Source organism: Ursus maritimus, unplaced genomic scaffold (assembly GCF_017311325.1).
Source record: "Ursus maritimus isolate PB19 unplaced genomic scaffold, ASM1731132v1 scaffold_32, whole genome shotgun sequence".
Classification (NCBI taxonomy): domain Eukaryota; kingdom Metazoa; phylum Chordata; class Mammalia; order Carnivora; family Ursidae; genus Ursus; species Ursus maritimus.
Genome location: NW_024425786.1, coordinates 29,972,391 through 29,995,030, shown reverse-complemented (window position 1 = coordinate 29,995,030; position 22,640 = coordinate 29,972,391). Strand labels below are relative to the sequence as shown.

The 22,640-nt window shown below is 42.6% G+C and overlaps 1 protein-coding gene across 1 annotated transcript in view; it reads right to left on the bottom strand.

The window, feature by feature from the left end:
- The window catches only part of MACF1 (microtubule actin crosslinking factor 1), a 154,568-nt gene that overhangs the window by 68,124 nt on the left and 63,804 nt on the right, over positions 1-22,640 (bottom strand). The window contains exons 38-43 of the mRNA XM_040619306.1: positions 19,070-19,132; positions 18,174-18,415; positions 17,096-17,225; positions 16,220-16,419; positions 12,798-13,293; positions 10,657-12,128 (exon numbers count right to left, since the gene is read on the bottom strand). Coding sequence (XP_040475240.1) covers positions 10,657-12,128; positions 12,798-13,293; positions 16,220-16,419; positions 17,096-17,225; positions 18,174-18,415; positions 19,070-19,132 — 2,603 coding nt within the window. The remainder of the gene's footprint in view (positions 1-10,656; positions 12,129-12,797; positions 13,294-16,219; positions 16,420-17,095; positions 17,226-18,173; positions 18,416-19,069; positions 19,133-22,640) is intronic.

Genomic DNA, 22,640 nt, shown 5'->3' with positions numbered 1-22,640 from the left:
TGAGTTAGACAAGGCCACTAGCTTTGGCAACTAGGACATCAGGGAATACTTCCAAGAGAACGGTTTCAGTGCAGTGATAGCAGCTGGATCACATTAGTGGGTTAAGGATAAGCAGTGGTGAGAAAGTACTGATCCTCCCTTCTTCCTGAGACTCGGCTCCTTTGGCTTCCATGACATGATGCTGTCCTGATGCTATCTTTTTCACCTGTACTTCTTTGACCTTTGAGTTCCTCTTTCTGTCGTCTTAAGGCAAGTAATTTAATAAGACGGAGCCTTGATTCTTTTCAACTTGTTCAGCATTTACTGGGGTCTACTATGTGCTCTAAATTATGCCAGGCACCAGGGGGGAGAGTGATAAGCCACATGTGGTCAGGAGCCTACGTTCCAGTAGGGGCGGCAGATACTCATTTGGACTCACTTGTGATGAGTACTCTGAAAGGAAAGCGAACAGCACTAGGAGAGCATCAGTCAAGGGCGCCTGACAGGAGTCTTTCCTGCTCCAGGTTTGCAGGACCTCACAACTTTTATGTCTTAACAACTTCACAAAATTGCTTGGCTATTTCTATGAAACAGGCCCTTGGGGTGAACTGCCAAGAAATCTTGCTATGGGTGTCCTTTCTCCAATATTAGAAAAGGAGTTAGGATAAATAATTCAGAGAGAAGAGATTTATGAAAACTGTCTCTTTTATTTTGATACTAAAGTAATTCTTGCCATTGATCAACAACCAACAAACTTAGGTTTGAATGTAAAGAACTGGACGCAAATGAGAGCTTTTCCTTTGGGAATGAACGAACTGCAAGATGACAGAGACATTAAATGGGTCACTTAGATAGATGCAATGAATTCAAGCTTGAGGAGGCCTCAGAGAAGTCAATTTCTTTGAATTCTTAGCACCTTCTTCCCTTAACTCATATATACATATAACCGAATATTAAAAACATGTCTGCTGAAACTGTGAAGAATTAAAGCTTTTCTGTAAAACTATCTGGATCTGGTATATATGCTTGGCAGAGAGATTAATTATATCTGTGTTTTTTAAGCTGCTTTCCTCTGAAACTAAGCTGATACCTTTTCCCCTCACACCTCAATGTTTTAATTCAAGATTGATTAATATTAAGAGGTGTCTCTCCCAAAGATGCTGACTTGGTAGTTGCCATTGTATGGCAACAGAAGATAACATGGCCTATGTTAAAAGCTAATTAGGCCAAGGACCCTGAGATCATTAAAGCTGATCTGATGAGTAACTCTGAGTTACTGGGGAAGTCACTGAGCTGGTAGTGGCTTCTGGTTAATTCTGGTTAATGATATGAAAATAACACTGATTTGTAGAGCACATAAGCCAAGGTCAAAATGGTCTCAGAAAAACATGCTGGCTGTGGGATTTTTTTTTTTTTTTAAAGATTTTATTTATTTATTCGACAGAGATAGAGACAGCCAGCGAGAGAGGGAACACAAGCAGGGGGAGTGGGAGAGGAAGAAGCAGGCCCATAGCGGAGGAGCCTGATGTGGGGCTCGATCCCATAACTCCGGGATCACGCCCTGAGCCAAAGGCAGACGCTTAACCGCTGTGCCACCCAGGCGCCCCTGGCTGTGGGATTTTGATATGAATAAGTTAACAAGTTAATGAATAAGTAAGCAAACAAGTATATGTATGTATGTGTACATAAAGTATATTTAAAGTTGTGTTACGAGTCATGACCTATACTGCCTATATACTGCAACTCTAAGGTTAGAAACCAGCTCTACACTCGTTCCCCACAAAAACTGCTCAGGAAAGCTGTCTGTCCATCCACTTGTTTCACTGCTGCCACTGAGCTAATTTTACTGTACCCTCACAATTTCCATTTTTCCAAAAAGAGAAAGAACTAATCTAATCGGGAACTGGGTCTTTGAGCAAATCTTCTGGAGAATAATTATCTCTAGGCACAAAGGGCATAACTTCTTATTAAAAAGATTTCATAATATTCTAATTTGTATGCCTGGATACATTTTTTTTAAAAAATAAGAGATTATTATCATTTATTGAGCACTTAATATATGCCCAGTGCTTTCATCTACATCACTTCATTTAACTCTCATAAAAACTCTAAAGGTATGATTTATCATTTCACATTTTATAGTTTAAGTAACTATACAGAGAGGTTAAATAATTTCCCCCAAGGTCACTTAGCTAGTAAATGATAGAGCCAAAATTTAAAGCTGGGTATTTCTGACTCAAACTCTTTTTTTTTTTTTTTTTTTAAAATACAGTAAGTTGCATGAAGTATGAAGACTCTTCCTAGCTGTGAACTAACTGGGTTGGTGACAATGACTCTAAAGTGATGGGTAACAACTACAAGACAATATTTCAGGATTTGGCTTTCTTTAAGTGCACTCGAAGTAGCAAATTTCTTTCTTTGTCTTGTTCAGGCTAATGCCAAAATGAAATTGTGTTCCTTTAACATATGTTAACTAGTAGAGAAGGAAGGGAGTCCACAGGCAAGAAAAAGAGGTTCAGAATCTAGGCTAGGATTAGAATTTCTCAGGATTCACAAGGATTTGCCTCAAGTCTTGCAAAGTAGACAGCATTTTGAATCCCAGAGCTCACATGGCTTATGAGAAATTAAGAGCACTCATCTAATCAGTCATATATTTGCTAATCTCCAAGTACATGTACACCAATATGTTAACTACTTCGAGGGACACGAAAATAAATTTATTGAGATTAGAGATGGGACAAATGCACAGAATCAGAAAACACCAAAGTTTGGCAGTCTATGATAAAGACCAAATGAGCTACACATCTTAAGTGGTTTAGGAGAACAGGAGAAGTAGTGAGCCGGGTAGATCAAGGAGGCTTTGGGGAGACATGGTACTTGAACCAAGCCTTCAGGTTTGGGTAGAAATAGGCAAAATGTATAAGGAGTGTTTGGGATAAGTGGATGGAGTGGATGGATGGTCTATGTAAGAAATAAGACTGGGAAAATAGTGGGGATCAAATATGTAGTTTCCAAGGCTGGAGAAGGAAAAGACTAGAGGCACAGATATAGACCAGTTCTGAAGGATGCCATCACTTAACCTATCAGATCAGGTGGCCCCTACACTGATCTCGGTGCAGGATAAGCACCCACAGAAAGAAGGGTGAAAACAGACAGAAGCTAGGGAAGGCACCTTGGAGGCCCAAGTTCTAAAGGCTACAGCATAATTTGTCTGTTTTTTCCATGGGAACCATGTGCGTACATGTTTGCTGTCCAATCAGAGAAGCTCTCTGCATTCCTAACAGAGGATCCTTTGTTCCAAACAGCAAGGCTCAAAAGAGACAGTCTGATAAAATCACACTGAGAGCAGGACTCCCAGCTGGTGCAGGGGCTGATGCCATTCCATAACACACCCTACAGGAAGCGGCCTGAGATACGCAGCTGATTGATTTCCACAGCAGGAGCCTTGTGGAGGGGTGGGGTGGGGACTGGTCAAGCATTAAGAGAATTCTTTAGCCACTGACTCAAATTAGTTCACCAGGATGCTGACTTTATCCAACAGATCTGTGTAAGTCACTCTCAGAACTAACACTAGTGTGTTGACTAATTTTTTAAAAGAGGGAGGAAAACCATGAAGCTTTGCCAGGCAGTGGAACTCTTTTGTCAATTAACTCTTACTTGTCATGGCATCTGAAGAGGGGGAAAAAATATCAAACCCCCACCTCTCTAGAAGTGGGCTGAATAAGATGCTAGTAGCAGCCTCTCCAGTTGTGACAATCAAAAATGTCTCTGGATTTTGCTGAATGTCCCCTAACGGGCAAAACTGCCCCCAGTTCAGAACTATTGGTCAAACATGGCCTTTGGTACCAAACAAACCTTTCCAATCCCAGCTCTAACAGTCACTTGCAGTTGGCTTGAACAAAGTATTATAACACCTTCACGTCACAGAGTTCTCTTGTCTGCAACTGGAATTTTAAATGTCTGACTGATGGGGGGAGGTTAGGGTTTGAGCTCACTTAGACTTAGGTGTCTCTCACCGTACTTGCCACTACATATCACTGCCGCTGCACTCCCTTGTGCCTGCTTCCCGTAACACACTGTCCCCCCACAAGGCCTGGCACAGAGCAAGTGCTCAGTACGAATGGACTGAAAGGAATAAGGAGCCCCTTCCTCCCAACCCCCACCAAGGGATCCATGGACCATCACCACGTAGCACTTATTCTTATCCCAGACTGGCCAAAGTTCTGAAAGGTCCACGTTTCAATCACAGGGCTAGCAGCAGGAAAACAGCTTGTGATGGCCTAGGGAATAAGTGTATCCCATTCATCTTCCACCGCCAATACCAGAGGCTGGTATTTGAAAAGCACTCAGTAGTGGCAGTGGCTAAGTATTAAGGAAGGTGGGGAGGGAGCACATTCTTCCCATAGCTAGGTTTTCCCAACCAGGACAGCTGAGACTTGGGAAGAATCCGTTTGGCAGGAGACAGCCCTCTGGTGCAGTGATGCTTTGGTGCGGTGACCTGACACGACTCCCTGTGGGACTCATTTCATTCCTGGTGAACCAACCAACCCTAACAATAAAGTGCCCTTCAGAGCAACTTACCACACTTCCTAGAGGCTCCCTGCTTATGCTATGGCTCGTGTGCCAGCCAGCTAGCTTGAAGGTGCCTAGGATTTTTCTGAACCTAAGGCTGAGGACTAAGCCAAGGCCTGAGACTGGTTACCGTTCATTTCCAGATACAATGAGAAACAGTCCTGTTCTACAAGTCTGTGCTTATCTCAACCGTGTTCACTAAACAAATACTCAACAATAAACCTAAGTTCTGCATGGAGTAAATTCTAGTTTTTCTAGAAACATATTTTTCTTCCTTCTTGTACAAAATAGTGAACCTTAGTTGCAAATGCTACATGCTGATATGATATGTGAAGAATTCCAGGAAACTCAAATCAAACTGCTCAGTCCTTTCCTTTGTTGCTTTAAAATCTTCCCTTGCTATCAAAATATGCAGACAGATTTTTGTGTGTGTGAAATCCATCAATGATTTCTTGACGATCTTCCATTTGGTTTTACTACCTTCTCTGAGGCGTGAGGCTCCTTTAAGATGATGTAATGGCTGCAATCTTGGGATTTTGCTTTGTGATGCTGATATTTAAAATACTAGTGGGGATACTTAAAATGGGGCTGGAAAAAGTTCAACATAAAGCAAACCTAAAGTCCTTAAAGTTGCCTTTTTCACCTTCTCCCCACCCATTTGCTACAGTGGGGGCAGAGAGGATTATTACAGAGTCCTGGGATTCTGGTGGGGGGTTGGGGGGTGGTCTCCGAAGGGTTATAAGTATCAGCAGCCAAACTGTGAGTTCCTGGGCTGAGGAGAGCAACTGACAGACCGTAGTCTCCCCTTAAAAGCATGGAACGAGGAAGCTTCCTGAAGTATTTCCACACAGGAAGTTCCTCTTCTCTTTAGAAACGCATCATCAACCAAACACCTGCATCAACAACTCCACGAAAAATGAACTGCTGACGCCAGGGAAAGTGCCTAGGAAATTTTAAACCAGACACGGATTAGTACTAGCAAAAATCAAGAATCCAGGGCTTGGCCTAAAGGAAGGCTGACTTAGAGGCAGTTGCTGCTACCACACAGCCTTAATCAGATTATGAGAAGGCGTCTGCTACATAAATATTTAACTTAATCAACCAGCACCTTTTCCAGCTGAATTCTAAGTTTCCCACATGTAGGTGGCAATTTTCTTCAAAGGCAGTGGTTCTCAACCAAGGGAGATTTTTGCCTTACAGGGGACGTTGAGCAGTGTCTAGAGAGACATTTTTGGTTGTTACACTGGAGAAGGGTTGCTACTGGCATCTAGTGGGTATAGACCAGGGAGGCTGCCAAACACCCTGCCGTGCACAGGACAACCCCCCACCACAAAGAACTATCCAGCCCACAATGTCAAGAGTGCCTAGGCTGAGAAATGCTGTTCTAGGGCATTCTCTTTACTTCCTTGGACCCTAGTAGTTCCTATTGGAGTAGCCTCGTGGAAGGAAGGAAGGAAGGAAGGAAGGAAGGAAGGAAGGAAGGAAGGAAGGAAGGGGAGGATGGAAGAAAGAAAAAACCAGGACAGGCCAAGGGTCAGCACGAGGCTGGACAGGGGTGCCTACTCAACTTTCCTTGCTGTTGTAGAGCTGGAGATACTGAAACCTCTAGGTGACAGACAGGTCATACCAAGTGTGATTTCCTTTCTTTCCAAGGGCAGGCAGATAATGCTGATCTCATTTGCTTTATTCTCTAGTGAATCTAACTGGCAAAACCGTAGATGGGCTGATACTGTCTTTGTAATTGTTTGAAAGGCAGGAAAGTATCTTTGTGTAAATTGGCAGCCTTTCAGCTCCATGTCAGGCCCTGTCTTCTAAGAGTTTTCATGTGTGCTCAGAGGGAAGCCTAAACTCGCCTTCCATGAAGCAAAAAAATCAAATGAAGAGGTTTACAGGGCCTTCTTGTTCTGGCGTTATGGCAGGATACCAAGGTCTTCAGACAAAGGCTGTAAGCATGCGCAATCCCTGACCCCGGGCTCTGCTCAACCAGAATTAGGATTGAGAACAGTCCTAAGCAAGCCCACGGCCTTACCTATATCCCACCAGCCCAGCCTCAAAGGCAAGGAAGGAAAAGACCAACAGGCTTGGGTGCTTTCAATGCACCATTAGGTGAAGTGAACCTTTGTGAGAAACCTATGGACCCTAAAATGTTTCCATTTTTCCCACTTGTTCTTTCTTGTCACCAAGTGATGGAGTGCTGAATCTGAAGCCTGGCCCAAATACGCAGTAAATACAAATTAACACATGTAATACAGACTACCAAGGGCATCTGGGTTTCTTGATGCTGCTCTTGATGCCCTGCTTCCCGAATGAGAGGCCACTGTGGTTCTTGGGCAGAGAGAAAGAGAAAGACAGTGTGTGTGTGTGTGTGTGTGTGTGTGTGTGTGTGTGTAGGAAGGGGTTGGTTTGAGACCCAGAATGATCTCAATTCTTGACTATAAAACTAGCACAGGGAATTTCAAGATGAGGAAAGCCTCGTGTTATCATCACAGTTAATAGATTTCTTTGGCTTCGGTTTCAGTGAAATAAAGGTCCCTCCTTTCTTGTTAGTGTCCTGTTATGCACATACAATTCCTTTTCCTCAATAATCACTGACTCTCGTTCAGGAAAACAGAATTTCCTGAAGAGATTAGCCAAAGTCTTTTCCTTCCAGTTTTCTGAAAACATACTCAACATTCTCATTTGAGATTTCTGGAATGACGGAACCCAGTAAAGCACCTAATTCAGGAAGGTTTGAGGTCTTTGCCTGTGTAGAGTGGGAGAGGACTCTCTTCCCATTTGATAATCCTTACTGGCTGCCCAGATTCTATCATTTACTCAGAAGCAACTGAGGGAAAAGCCTTTCCTTGGAATAATGACTTTCAGTTTTTCACGTTCATTTAAGGAGGAAATAACTTTTCCCACAAGCTGCCTCTCTACGCATTTCTCAGCACTACTGCACAGCCCCAAGTAAGCCTGGGGTTGTCCCCAGACCTGATTCATCTGTCCCTTCCACCCATCCGCAGTGGAGTCAGCCAGGTCAGGGCAGAGCCCGCACTTCTGTCTATAGACTCATATCCTCTTCTCTTTAGCAGATTCTGTGCTGAGAGTGTGATCCCATTAAAGAAACAAAAAAGGGCCACGGGGCTAGATCCCTGGAACCCTGGGTTCATGACCTGAAACAAAGGCCGACCCTTAACGACTGAGCCACCCAGGCGCCCCTCTGGTTTTGACTTATTAGAAACACTTTGAATCTGAAAGCAGAGTCACGCCTTATGAATCTGGTCTGCTGTTTTAGTGAGGGAAGATTAATCCATTGCTGGATATAGAGCACATTAACCCAGAACTCAATACTCAAACCACAAAAATGACTCAGTCCTCAGAATGGGTCCAAAAAGACCTTCCCTTTACTTAGCCTCTCAGGGACTGTGGAACTGACACACTGAGCTTTCCCCTCCCATTGTTTTCACTTCCCATGAGCTCAGCAGGAGCTGAGCCAGGAGTGTGCTCCTCCCCTCCTGACCAAAGGCCTTTGCTGGGAGGAGACAAAAACTCTTCCCAAAGCCGTTGACTTTATAAGGCGGACCTGTGGAACCAGGCTTCTGATTTGCACCCCCAACGTGAGGAGGATACACACAAGGCGCACAGCTCCACCACCCTCTTTCTCTCTCTTTTCTCCCAGTCTTGCATTTCAACGGCAGTCCCCTGCAGAGAAACACACTCTAAGGGGACCAGCTCATCAGTGTCTGGTCCCAGTCCTCACAGGGTATTGGTAGTGGGAGGCTTATTCTTAGAAATCAGCAAAACAAACACGCTATCATAAACAACTAAGCAGTGACAACTCTGAGCACTTCCAGGCTACATACTAGGCTACAAATAAAATACAGTAACGTCCAGTAATTTCTTAAAATCTTCCAGCTACATCAAAATTCAGAATGTTTCTAGCAACCTAGGATTAAATGAAAAGGAAATGATTAGTTGTCCTCAAATCCACTCTGTATGCCTGCCTGTGGACTCTTTTTTATATTCCAGCTTGTATTTAATGCAATTTTAACAGGCTTGTTTACTTCATTTTCCAGTTCACTGAAGATGAGAAGTAAGGGACACACTGCTAAAGGCAGGCCCAGTGACAGAAGTGAGAAGTAACCACAGGAGGGTAGAACACGGATAAGAGGGAGGAACTTAGGGGGGCGCCTGGGTGGCACAGCGGTTAAGCGTCTGCCTTCGGCTCAGGGCGTGATCCTGGCGTTCTGGGATCAAGCCCCACATCAGGCTCCTCCGCTGGGAGCCTGCTTCTTCCTCTCCCACTCCCCCTGCTTGTGTTCCCTCTCTCGCTGGCTGTCTCTATCCTGTCGAATAAATAAATAAAATCTTAAAAAAAAAAAAAAAAGAGGGAGGAACTTAGAAGCTACACACACGCTAAGACGCACTAAACAAGAACTTCAAAACCCAACTCAACCTGCACAGTGATTGAGAAACGTTCAATACAAAGCAGCCCCAAATGTCTCTAATATCCTTGAGGATATCACCATCAGAGAGAACAGCATCATCTTTTTACTAACACTAACCTGCACTCATCAAGAAAAACGTCTACACGACATAGTGGTTAGAAGATCAGGCAAATAAAATTTAAAACAATTCCCATGTAAATCAGAATCTAGTTTGATAAAACTATTCTGAAGCCCAAAGGGAGAGGCTTCAGTTTTCTAAGAAATTCATTTATTTGGTTAGACAGCTAATCCTAAGTAAGCCAGAGCCTGTAGAAGACAGTCTCTCCTTTGAGGCGCTACAGTGGAAGAGGCAGGAACACCACATGTGATGAAGCAAGAAGGACCACCCCGCCACTGGAATGGAGGTGTGGGCGTTTCCAAGAAGAAAACATGTGGGCTCACAGGTCTGAATTTCCCCTTCCTCCCCCTCCTTATTTGGGGCCTCGAAAATCCCAAAAATGATGACTTGTCACTCCAAAGTGCACCGTCTCCAAACACCATAGAGGGTCTTCAGCCAATGTCCCGCTTCAGAGCTGAACATCCCCTAAGTTGAGGGTCCTTCTGAAATAGCCACCCTTCTGTACTTGGGTCTTGTAACTTTTCTCAGGACTACGGGGCTCTGACCTGGTGTTAACACCACCTCTCCATCCATGTCTGTACTCAAAAGAATCCTGACAGGCAGGGGCTTTAGAGAACAAACTCTGATGGCAGGAGTATGACGGTGTACGTGGGAATAATTAACACTAGTGATGGAAACAAAGTGCTGGAAGCAGCCTTTCCACATCTACTCCGTGCACCAGGACGGAAAAGCAGTAGAGGGCCCTCCAGCAGTGGAGTGAGGCCGTTTTTGGCATTGACAACAGAGGAAACTCAGGATGAAAGGCTCCTATCCTGAGAGCCATGACCCAACAGACAGTCCTGAAAGTTCCAAGCCCCTAACCTGGCAAAATCGCATTTTTTAGTCAACTCCTCCCATCTTCCCCTGTTGTTTTCATTTCGACTCACAAAATCTCAGGACTGGAAATTCTGACTCAGGCAAAGAATTAAAACATTTTTGCAGTTAGGGTGGTGCTTTTCAAACTCTCCTATAGGCCAAGAACTCGTACTCCTGGAGGCCTGGGGTATAGTCTTAAGCACTGCCTGCTCTAAGTGGGAATTTCCTTTGAAATGTCATGTTTCATCCTAATAACTCATGAGAATTTTGATTTTATTTCATAATACATCAATAACTTTCCCCTGAAATATGAGGAAAAAAAATCAACACTTCAGGAAGATGACCTTTGTTTATCTTATGACTTCTCACACCTCAAATGAAAAACAGGGACCCGGAGAAACATCCGCTGCTGTTACAAATCACAAGAGGAGATTCTCAGAGTAAGCAAAAACGTTTGGACATTTCTTTCTATACCCTTAGTTGGTTATTGACACTGAAATAAATTACAATAGAAAAATGTTCAAACCAGTTGCCCAGAATCCAAGAGACTGTTTAGTCTCCAGACAGTGTGCTTTGACGGTGTTGGAAGTGAGAATAGCAGCCCCGGGGACAAAAGTTAAGATGTATATACAACGGGTTTCCAAGCTACATGAAAAGAAATACGTATCAGATAGCAAAAGATTAAAAAACAAGGGCAAGACTTACTTTAAAATCTGCTAATTGTTGGTTGATGAGATCCACTTCGGTCCCCACGACCCACTGGAGGGCCTCCCCCTCCTCTGCCGCTGTGGTCATGTCGTTGAGGGCTTTCAGCTTCCTGTAGAAGTCCTCCACGCGGCCCAGCGTCAGCTCCAGCTGCTCCTGGCGAGCCCTGCTCCTCTCTGTCAGTTTACCACACTGCTTGTTCAGGGCTTCGAGCTCCCTCTTGAGACCTAGCAAGTCCAGAGTCCCCTCTTCCTCCAGCATCTGCCGACACTCTGCTTCAGAGGCCTCTATGTCTAACCTGAGGGCTTGGATTTTGTGGAGGAATAGCCGTACATCCTCAATTTGAGACTGGAGGCTATCGGTGTCTCTGCCGATGGCACCCATGCCGTCTAGCTCATCGTCCAGGTCCGCCAGCTGAGAAAACATCTCTCGGACTCGGCAGTGAAACTGGCCAATCCCCTCCAGCTTGTTTTCCATTGTCATGCAACCACTGTTCACTCTCTGCTTCACTTCCAGGAACTCTTGCTGGGCGACCTCGGCTTGATGTAGAAGTTGGGAAGCATCAGATCCGTCTGGGGCATCTTCTACCAGGCCCCGAGTGAAGTTCCTCAGGTAGTCTACCTGGGGCTCCAGGGTCTGCAGCACTTCCTGTTGAGCTCTTAGCTTCTCCAGGTTCTTGTTACTACAGGCTTGAGAGCCTAGAGCATCAAAGATCTCAAGTTGGTGTTTGGCCCCTTCAACCCTCTTTTCAATATTTTTAAAGCTTTCCTGGAACTCCTTGAGCCTCTGAGTCATTTCTTCAAGAGACCCTGTTTTGGCCTGTAGTTCTTCTGTAATGGAATCCATGTTCTGGTTGATCCCAGCCTTCTCATCCCGGATATCATCTTCATCCGTTTCTGAGGAGTTGATCAGAATGTCAGCAGCACTGTTCAGGATTTCCAGCAGGGAGCGGCGCTTTTCCACCTCACTCAGCATAGCCTTTGATCTCAGGAGATTGGACTCCAGCTGCACTGGATCCAGAGTGACCTGCAAGTCCGACATCTTGGCCTTACAATCTTCTATCCATGGCACGAGGTCCTGCACATGCCACTGATATTTCTGAGCTTTCTGCAGACAATCCTTGAGCCTGGATTGTCTGTCTGCAGTTTTTTTACTAAGCTCTTCCCAGTGGCTTTTGAGCTCAACCAACTGGTTTTGTAAAGTCTTTTTCTCTTCTCCAGGAGGTACAGAAAGAAGCAGAGATTCTCCTTCGGCCACAATCACCTCATAGGAACCACTGTGTTGGTTGAGGCTCTTCTGAAACTCTTCGTTCTCCTGGAGCTGAGCCTGTAGCCGCTCCAATTTTGCAGAAATTGGGCAGTTTTTCGCTTGCTGGCTTTGTTTGTCATCCAACCAGGTTCTCAGCTCATCAAACATTTGCTGGAACTGCTGGGTGCTGGCAAGAGCTGCCTGGAGTCTGTTCATGCGATCAGCTGAAATGAGAAAATCAAATGTAAACCAATCAAATCTGAACATGGCATTCAAAATGTTTGCTGAGAGTATATGGTCTAATCTTTGGGGAAGGAAGCTAATGCTAACTGAGGGCCTACCATAAAAGCAGCACGGAACTGGTCTCCTTCATATGCTAGATCTCATTTAATCCTCACATCAACCTTGTAAGGTGATCTGAGTAACAGAAGTAAACTTTTACTTCTAAGCTGGTAAAAGGCCATAAATGTTTCTAGAGAAAGGCAACAAATTGATGGCAAAATTCTTCTTGTACAAGGCCATCATAAGCATCTAATTCTGCAATATGGTATGTATGTGTGTGTGCACGCACACGGTATAAATGAGTGTTAGTGAAAGTATGTGTGTAACTCCACCTATACATGTATCTGTGAGCATGAATCTCTACCCGCTGACGAAACGGATATCAGTGCTCTTATCTCTGGGATTACGCCATATAAAGCTTCACATATTGTTAGTGCTCAGTCAACATGTGATAACCACAGTGGTTCTCACTGAAGCTGGACAAAGGGTGAGGGTAACACTAGTCTGAGTCCGAAACCTGCTTACAGGTTACCCTAGAGTCTTGGGACTATCATGAAGCCAATCTTCTGGCCTGCCACTAATGTCAGCCGTGTGTGCCTACCCTAACTTACCTGCAAGGTCTTCTAAACCTTGGAGAGGCAGGGCAACTGTCTCCAAACGCTTCTTCAGCTCATCCTTGAGGTACTGCTCCCCAATGAGTACTGAGAGCTCATCGCAAAGCATCTGTGCCTCCTTAATCTCATGGTCCAGCTGCTCCACGTCGGATCGAATCTCACTGGTCTCCTCTAGTTGCTGCTTCACGGCCTCAGGTTGAGTGCTGATGGCTGACTGGCCACTTAGTCGCTGTCCCACTGCCTTGACCTTCTCTGATAAGTCCTGGAGCAGTTCTTGGTACTGGGTACTTTTGACAATAGCTTGGTCAATTTGGCTGGAACGGGAATTGAGTTTGTCAGTCAGCTCAATCCACTTCTGATTGATGCTCTGGAGTTCTTTCTGTACTTGGCTGGTGGGTGGAGAGACATCTCCAGGGCCTGTTAGGATGCCCTGAGCCGCCTCATTCAGCTGCTCATGCTGTTGCCTGCGTGCTTCGAATTCCTTCAGCATAAACTGTAATAGAAATGACATCAAGATGTTTAGAGAGAAAAGACAGATGTAAAAAGAGTGTCAAAACAAAAACCGATTCTGGATTATGCCAAGTAGTGCCAACTCCTTTAGAAAATAAACCAGAAAACTCCAAGGACCAGGCTACTAGGAAAATGCAATATCACTTCTAACAATTGCTTCATAAAAACTTGTTTTGAAAGGTCATTGATTGTGCCTATTCCTTTTCTTATTTGTCCTACTCTGTTTCAATATCAGTTACTAACGTTGGCCTTGTTTTCTGGATTGGCACTCATCAGGTTTGCCAGACAAAACCCAGGCCTCTGAACTGCAAGTCTGGAACCCTGGGTCCCAGAGCTAGCTATATTCCTGGCTGGGCTTGCCATTTCAACTCTCTATACCTCTGTTTTTCCAAGTTTCTTTCTTGGAATTCCAACAGCGCATACAATCTATCCATTATAACATAGCACGATTAGACAATGAGCTTCTTTAAAGCAAGTAGCATGTGTTTTTACTCTTTTCTATCCACTATTTCACTCAGCAAAGTAGTTAGGGTTATAGGCACTGGAGTTGGACTGCTTAGGTTCAAATCCTGACTCTATCACTCGCGAGCTGTATATATAACCTTAGGTGAGTTTTTAAAGTTCTCCAAATCTCAGCTTCCTCATCTATAAAATGAGGAGAGAAAGTACTTATCTTGGCTGTTTTAAGGATTAAATAAAATAATTTATGGAAAGTGTTCGTTACTCACACTGTACCTAAGTAAGTAAGACATGACTTTAAGGAATAACAGATGCATAAACGATGAACTAAAACAGAATGCAAAAAAAAGTAAGAATGATAACACTGATGTGAACATGGCACTGTGAAAGCAAGAAGGATGATTAATTCTGTGGAGGATGACAAGAGGGGACAAGGGAAGTCAGGAAAGGCTTCACAGAGGACACAAGGAAGGAGTTCTCCCAGTGAGCAGACAGGCTGAGGAGGGGCATTTCAGGTGGAAGGTGTAGATTAGCACAGGCGCAGAGCAGTATGAGCAGGGTGTGTTCAAGGAAAGGACGAGTCACCTGGTGTGAGCCGAAACCTGCGTATATGGGAGAAGAGTGGGAAACGAGGCTGGCAAGACAAACTGGGACCAGATTGTGGAAAGCCTCATATACGACACTGAGCAAGTACTTGGACTTTGTTGGCAGCCAAGAGCCAGCGAAACATTTTCATGTATTCAGATGTGTGAATTAAGGAGATAATTGGTAACTGTGTGGAGAAAGTGCTAGACAAAGCCCATTAGGAGGCTGCTGCAATGGTAGAGGCCTGAGATCAAGCCTCCATAAGGGAGGAGCACTTAGCATGGAGAATTAGAACAGTGGTTCTCAAAGTATGCTCTGGGGGTCCTCAGAGTCTCCAGGCCCTTTCAGAGGGTCCATGAAGTCAAGCTATTGTCATAAAAATACTAAGATATTATTTGCCTTTTATAATTTTTCTCTCATGAATGTTCAGTGGAGTTTTCCAGAGGCTACATGACGTCTGGTATTGCAGTAGACTGAGTGCAGGAGCAGATATGAAAATGTGTGAGAACATTCTACTAAGTCAGACATCAAAGAGATTTGCAAAGCCATAAAACAATACCACTCTTTTATTAAAGTTTTTATGTTTGGAAAATGTTATTTTTTCATAAAAAATAAATATGTTACTTATGTTAATGTTACAGTTTAACCAATATTGTTTTTAAATTAATTAATAAATATATATTTTTAAATTCTTCAGTATTTTTCTGTGTTTTTAAGTAGGCTCTACACCCAGCGTGGGGCTTAAACTCATGACCCTGAGATCAAGACCTGAGTTGAGATCAAGAGTCAGATGCTTAACCAACTAAACCACCCAAGTGCCCTTAATAGATATCAATAGTTAAACACAAGCTCTTTGGGGGCCTCAATAATTTTTTAAAACAAATTTATTTATTTATTTTAGAGAGAGAGAGAGACAAAGAGACAGGGCAGAGGGAGAGGCAGAGGGAGAGACAGAATCTCAAGCAACTCTGTGCTGAGCACAGAGCCCAAAGTGGGGCTCAATTTCACAACCCTGAGATCATGACCTGACCCAAAATCATGAGTCAGATGCTTACTGGACTGAGCTACCCGGGTGCCCCTGGGGTCTTCAATAATTTTTAAGAGTGTAAAAGTGTTTTAAGACCAAAGAGTCTGGAAACCAGTGGAATAAAAAATATTTGTAAGTTAACTAAATAGGACTTGATAATTAATTGGATGCAGGGGCTAAAAGAAAGGGTTCCTTCAAAAACTACTCTTAGGTCTTAGTTTAGAGAACTTGGTGGACGGTGAGAAGAAATGGAACAAGTTTGAAAGAGTCTGGAAGAGGATGTAGAACAAGAGAAGGTTCTCTGGTGCTAGCCAAAAAAAAAAAGAAGAAGAAGAAGAAGAAGAGGAGGAGGAGGAGGAGGAGGAAGAAGAAGAAAAAGTTCTCAGCAGAAAAGAATTAGAAATGACATAATTTGACCAACCTAAATGTCTATGATGGTAGGCACTTAAATCAATTCTTTTTTGAGGTTTGAGCAAGAGAGAATCTTTAAGTGAAGCCAGCAGATATAAGACATTACATTAAGTAATATGATCACTACCACTGGGGATTAAAAGTAAAATACGATTCTACAAGGTAGTCAGAAATTCCCCATTCTCACATCCGCTCATCTAACTGCCTCTGTAATGATATTAATAATACAGTTATCGACTATTTACTATCTGACAGGCACTATGATAAAGCCCTCACAGACATCTCATTTAAAGTGAGGAAATGGAACTCTGGAAGGTTAAGTGACTTGTCTAGGGTCATTTGAAATCTACTTGCTGAGAGCAGCATTCAAAACCAGGTTCATGTGACTCCAATTCCTTTGCTTAATGCAGTAAGCTTCGTGGCTCACCTGGACCTGCTGCTTTTGTGCAGTCAGCATGTTGGGGTCAATAGACAGGGGCCCCAGTACCCCCATCATCAGTTCCTTCTCCATCAGCCAGGGCCGGAGCTGGGATTCTGCAGCCTGGAAGCTGGCCAGATGACTTGCAGATTCCTCCAGCTGCCTTTGCCGGGCCATGGTCACTTCAGTGGCCCTTTCCCATCGGGAATCTGTAGACGGGAAATGAGAGAATGTGTTCCTTTAGTCTCACCAGTCACTGTGGCCTGATCCCTAAGTTACATTCCTAATATACTGCAGGAAATGATCCCTGTAGCGTTAAAAAAATTTAAGTTAAAAATAACCTTCATTTAATTTTAACCAAAGTAACACAGTTCTGTACTTGACTGTGGTAGTGGTTATATGAAACTACATACAACACACACACACACACACACACAGATGCATGTTTATCTTATACTATTTTATGGCCTGTTTTTTAACTCTTACTATATTATAAACATCTTTCATGCCAATGTTTTTTCACGCCAATAAATATTCACCAATATCATTTATATATAGTTCAATATGAACACAGAATAATTCATCTAATCCTTCCAGTGAATGGATTATTTCCCATTTTTCATTTTCATCACCAATGCTCTCCTTATCACAGCAGATTATCAGATTGACCTGCCCAAGAAAGCCAAACTTCTGAGACTTTCGAGTGGAATCTCTGGATTCTTTTCCCTAATCAGACACACTCACTCTCTAACCCTATTTGGGCCTCTTGATTGCTTATGAAAATTAACTAAAAATAAGTCCTGCTTTATAGGATGTGCTGAAATTCTGTATTTGCTTTGAAGATAAGCAATTTGGTGAATTTACGACATCCCTCTGAATACTTACTGAGTTCCTCTTGCATTTCCTTCCAGTTTTCGGCTTCTTGTGAATTGGGATATGTCATCAGTAATCCAGCCAGGGCTTCCTTCACTTTTTGGATTTTTGGGGAATTCTGTTCCAATTCAGCCAGGAAGGCCTAGGAGAGAGAACATCAGGGATGCCATGAGATTTCTGCAGGGGAAACAGAGCTGTGTGTGGAGGAAAGTACGGGAAGACTGGGCCGTAATTACAGCTTCCCCTTCTGATTCTATCAGTGTCTTATTTCATGATTTTAAGATACTTAACATTTCTGCTTCAATTTTTACTTTAAAATGAAAATCTAAGTGGCAGGATCTAAATTTCTTTTATGTACAACATATTGGTAGAACCAGTAAGAAGGTATTATTAACCCCCCCCACACACACACAAAGTGTCAGATATGATGATGATGGTGGTGATGGTCAAGGACATTTATGTAGCTGGAGAAGATGGCATACTATGTCCAATTATAACATAAAAAATTTTTGGCAAAAAACTTTTTCGATAGGACTTTCTATATGGTCTTATTTCTCCCCATAGTTTTCCTAGTCCTACATGTCAACCTTAAGAATGAACTGTAATCACAGCTATACTTAAAACTCCCAAGAGTTGGAAAGGGGCTTTGATGAGAATGGTTTGGCTTACAGCATCATAGGGAAAACAAGATCCCATTCTCAGTGAGCCGATCCTTTAGAGGAGGGATATTCTCTTTCTATAAACAGACCTGGTTTTTTTTTTTTTTTTAAGTTTTATTTATTTAAGTAATCTCTACATTTCACGTGGGGCTCGAACCCATGACCCCAAGATGAAGAGTCGCCTGCTCTCCCGACGGAGCCAATCAGGTGTGCCTGGTTTTGCTTCTGAATATTATTTATAATAATCTCTCATTTCATAGGTAAGAAAATTCTCTAGGAGAGTTTAGGCATATTAGTCCTTTGAAAGGGCTCCTCATGGCCTGGGTGGGTGGCCGAGTCCCGTGCTCAGGTCCCAGGCTCCGGCAGCAACACGGGTACAACGGCCCCTTCCTCTTAGTGTTTGGGATGCAGCGCTCATGCAAACACAGTACCTTGTTAGAGTCAGCTTGGGCTCTCACTGTTTCTGGCTTGGTTGGAGATGAAGAGGCATCCATGGTTTTCAGGACTTCCTCTTTTGATTCCAGCCACTGTAGCACGGAGCCTGCTTCCTTCTGAACTTCCTGCATTCTGCTGAGGACAGCCTGAAGGCTTTCCCGGCGTTCCCGAAGCACTCCCCCCAGTTTCTCATATTTCAAGTTTACATCTGACATGTCACATTGGATCTCCGTCAGATCTAGTATCACAGAAACGAAAATCAGATTGGGGATAGCTCTCCAAGCCTCCCCATGGGTGCCTCATGCTAAATTACTCATCAGGATTAAACGTCTCTCCTACTCCTTCTAGTGAACTAGAGATTCTGTTCCTGCTAAATCACATAAATGTTCTTGTTTATATATACAAAGCAAAAGAGCTTTCATTAATCTGCTTTTGGATTTTGACATTAGGTACTCAGATGTACAAATAAAATGCTAAATACACTTGGGAACTGCAGAAGTGAAGGGAGTGAAGGATTTGGGGCATTCTTCTGCTCCCTCTTCTCCAAATAACAGAGAAATCATGGGGCCGGGAGGCTGAGGGTTAGACTAGACTACCTCTAATGTGGCTTTCTTATGACTCAAAGATTCACATATATTTTCTTCAAGGTCTTTCCTTTCTGGTCTTATCTAGTGGTCCAATTTATTTCCTAGTACCGTATCTCACTGGCTGCCAACCCGTTTAGCCTTTAGCAACCCAGCCAAGAAGCATCACAGTGGCTTCTCCCAAGACTTTTACCCTCACACCCATCCTGGCAGCGGTTCTTTCACACATACGGAAACATACACAGATGCCAACGTGAACACTGTCCTAACACATCCAGCAAAGAGGCACTGTGAAATGGCATTCTCACCTTTGCAGGTGTGGTATCCGTTTACACTGCCTACAGAGCTTCCTACAGAGGGCAGTATGGAACCTGAGCAGAAGGACAGGGAGACAAACAGGGCAAGACAAACGTGTTAGGAATACATACAGGCACTGAATTTGTTCTCTGGCACTCACTTTAAGCTCAGGTATCAGGAGGTTAACACAGCACAAGACAACATACTCATGGAAAGAGACAAATCATTTTAGCTGCCAGGCAACAGAGCATCACTCAGGTGTTTTGGCTGCTTAGCAGTAGTGATTCCTAACCCTTTCTAAAGGAAACCCGAATTCCTTTCCTTGATCTCCAACTTGAATTCTTTGGATCCTGCCATAATGTTGCAAAGCAAGTACTGATAAAATTATTAAGTCTTCAGAATACCTGTGCTGTCTGCCACATTTTGGAATGAGGATTTATAATAAAGCCAAAAAGGTTCAACTTTAACATCAATGTCCTTCAACATGATAAAAATGAACAGTCAGTGTAATTAAGGACAGAAAAAGCAGTATTCTTTTAATAAAGACATTAAAATGACTCCTTATATTGCTTCAAAAGGCAGATTCTCTGTCTTTTCTTCCATGACTTTCTGCTCTCCTTCACCAGAAAACGGAAATTCTAAGCGCCAAAAAATCTGGCTCATAAATATTCCCATAAATTCTGCTTTGGGCCTTTGGTTCTGTTTCTAATTACCACGATTTCACCTATATTCTCTCCTAGGTTGATTCCTTGTATTTCAGGAGTGTCCCAAGTTAAATAAAAATCAGATCATGGAATTATAGAAATTATACAGAAATGTGACGAATATTCATGATATAACGTTATATTACAAGGACAGAATAAAACTCTCATGTGCACTGATTTCACTGGAAAAAGTTTTACGTTAAGGTTATATTAAAAAATAGTAATTGTGAAACTTTTAAATGTTAACATTGTATTTCCTTCCTTCCTTCCTCCCTCCCTCTCTTTTTCTTTCTTTCTTAAGTAGGCTCCACACCCAGTATGAAGTCCAACTCAGGGCCTGAACTCAGGACCCTGAGATCAAAACCTGAGCTGAGATCAAGAGTTGGATACTTAACTGACCAAGTCAGCCAGGCACCCCTACATTATTGTATTTTCAGTGAAAAAAATGGATCAAACAGAAAGATCATATTCCATTGCAGTAGGGTGATGACCAAAAAAGAAACTGGACTAGTAATTGGGAAAAGAAGGTCCTGGCCAAGACCATCACTCACTCGGTATACAAGCCTTAGTCTATGGAGGGACCTCAGTGTCTTCTCTAGGATATGAAGATAATACTAGCTATCCGGTCAGCTGCCATGGGGTTACTGTAGAGAGGTAATGAGGGAGTGTACGTGAAAGCACTTTATGAAACAAAAAGAGCTACATAAATGTCAAGAACTGTAATAGTCGTGATTTTTCAGAGGTAGACGAGAACTTTGAGAGCACTCAGGCTAGTGATTTTCAAAGCACTGAAGGAGCTGCTTTAGGGACTCTGTAAATGTTTGGTTTAAATTTAATCTTCAGAATGTATTTCTAACTACTTAGAAACGGCAAGAAAACATGCACATTCGATTATGTTGACCACATTTTAACCCATTAGATATAATGCATTTCTGCTGCTTTGGGGAGAGAATGAAGTAGCTTCTGTACCTCCCCCTCCTACACTTAAACTTGCACTTTGAGTGTCACCGACCGGAAAAGCTGTAGCTCTCTGCTAGCGCTTTACAGTAGTCAAACCTACACAAGCCCGCTTGTACAGAGACAGACATGTACAGCACATGTGCAGTATTCAAGAAAATGACAAGAAAGGCTAAGGTGCATCTACTCAGAGGAGGCTCTCATTAGAGCAGAACCGTGTGGCAACAGAATTCTTAACACATCAGGTCATGATGATATCAAGCTACAGGCAAGCTTTTGTCCTCAATGCCAGTTTTAGGTGTTTTCTATGTTTAAGAAAAGAATGTGATCATTCATTAAAATTCTTGGTGATTTAACTTTGAAACAAGAATTTATTACATCACTTTCAAGCTTCTAGTTCAGTTTAATTGAGGAGTGTTCTGAGACTATAAAGTGAACTTTTTTTCACCTTAAATCAAGTATATTTGTGTTTGAATTTAGGCTGCATCACCTACATAGTGGGTGACATCTCAGTAACTGTGCCCCCTCAGTCCCTTCCCTTCACCTGTACTCAATGTACAACTTCTACCCCATGACTCTTGAGGAGATTAATAAATGAGTAATTAATGGGAAACTGGTTAGCAATCTACAGGACAATAATAATTGAGATTATCTTTTCTGTTGGGCAAAATTTACTTGAATTGCTATGGACAATTATCATCTGCATTACTATCAATTATCTACAAAACTCTAGAATAGTTTAGTAAATAGATATTCAGTTAAAGATGCACACTCAGAACCAAATAATTTCCAAAAGCCCATTAAGCAATGCCCAACACTTCATTGAAAGGACACCCAATACTTTTCTGTTGTCCATTTCCAAGACTTCGACAATTTTTTTCGGACACAGGTGAACTGTAAAGTGCAGTTTTAAAAACATTCGTCATCCTTTACAACTACTTATCTGTGTGACCTGTATTTTCTGGATACAATGCAACCAAACAAAATGGAGAAATAAATCTGATCATAAAGCTGTCATCCAAAAATGCTGTCAAATCTTTATATTCCCCAAGATAGTCTCAATATTTTTACTGATGGATTTTATAATAGATAAAATGCTATAAATTCACTTATAAGGGAAATGTATGCCAACAAAATATCATTTGTATCTGTTTTATGGAATAGAGTACTATTTGAGATTATTTTTAAAAAGACTTTAGTGCTTTAAAATGTTTGAAAAACCAATGATCTAGTCTAGGAGTCAGAAAACTATACTGGCCAAATCTGGTCCTCTGCCTATTTCTGTATATAAAGTTTTATTTGAACACAGACACACCCGTTCCCTTGTATATTGTCCACGACGGTTTCTGTGCTCCAGTAGTAGAGATGCGTAGTGTGACAGAGACCATGTGGCTCACGAGCCTTAAGTATTTACTATTTGGCCCTTTACAGAAAAAGCTTGCTGACTCCTGATGTAGTCACACACTAGTAAGTCCCTGAACTTAGAGGTTTTATGCGTTGCAATATAAGAATCACCAATTCCCTGAAATGTTGTCATTTCTGGGTAGTTCCAAGAGATCTGTAAACTTCAACAGAAAAGTGGCTGTTCTCAGGAGGAAAAAAATAAACGTTTCCCTTACGACTGAAGTGACTGTAGGTGTGCACTAACACAGTCTGGCAATAAAACCTATGAGGTCCCAATTAAAAACAGAAAGTGACCGTGAGCTCATATGGATTTTGTTTGAAAGATTTAATTTGCAGCCAGAGATTATTCACATATCTGAGCACAATCTTTGTATCCACTTCCAAGAAGTGTGGCAGTCTTTGGTAGACCAATGCTGACTCCTAAATCCCTAGTCTCTCTCAAGATACCATGCTTATACCCTCCAGGGCTGACTCCAACCTAAAGATGATGCATACGCATCCATTCCCATGTTTAAAA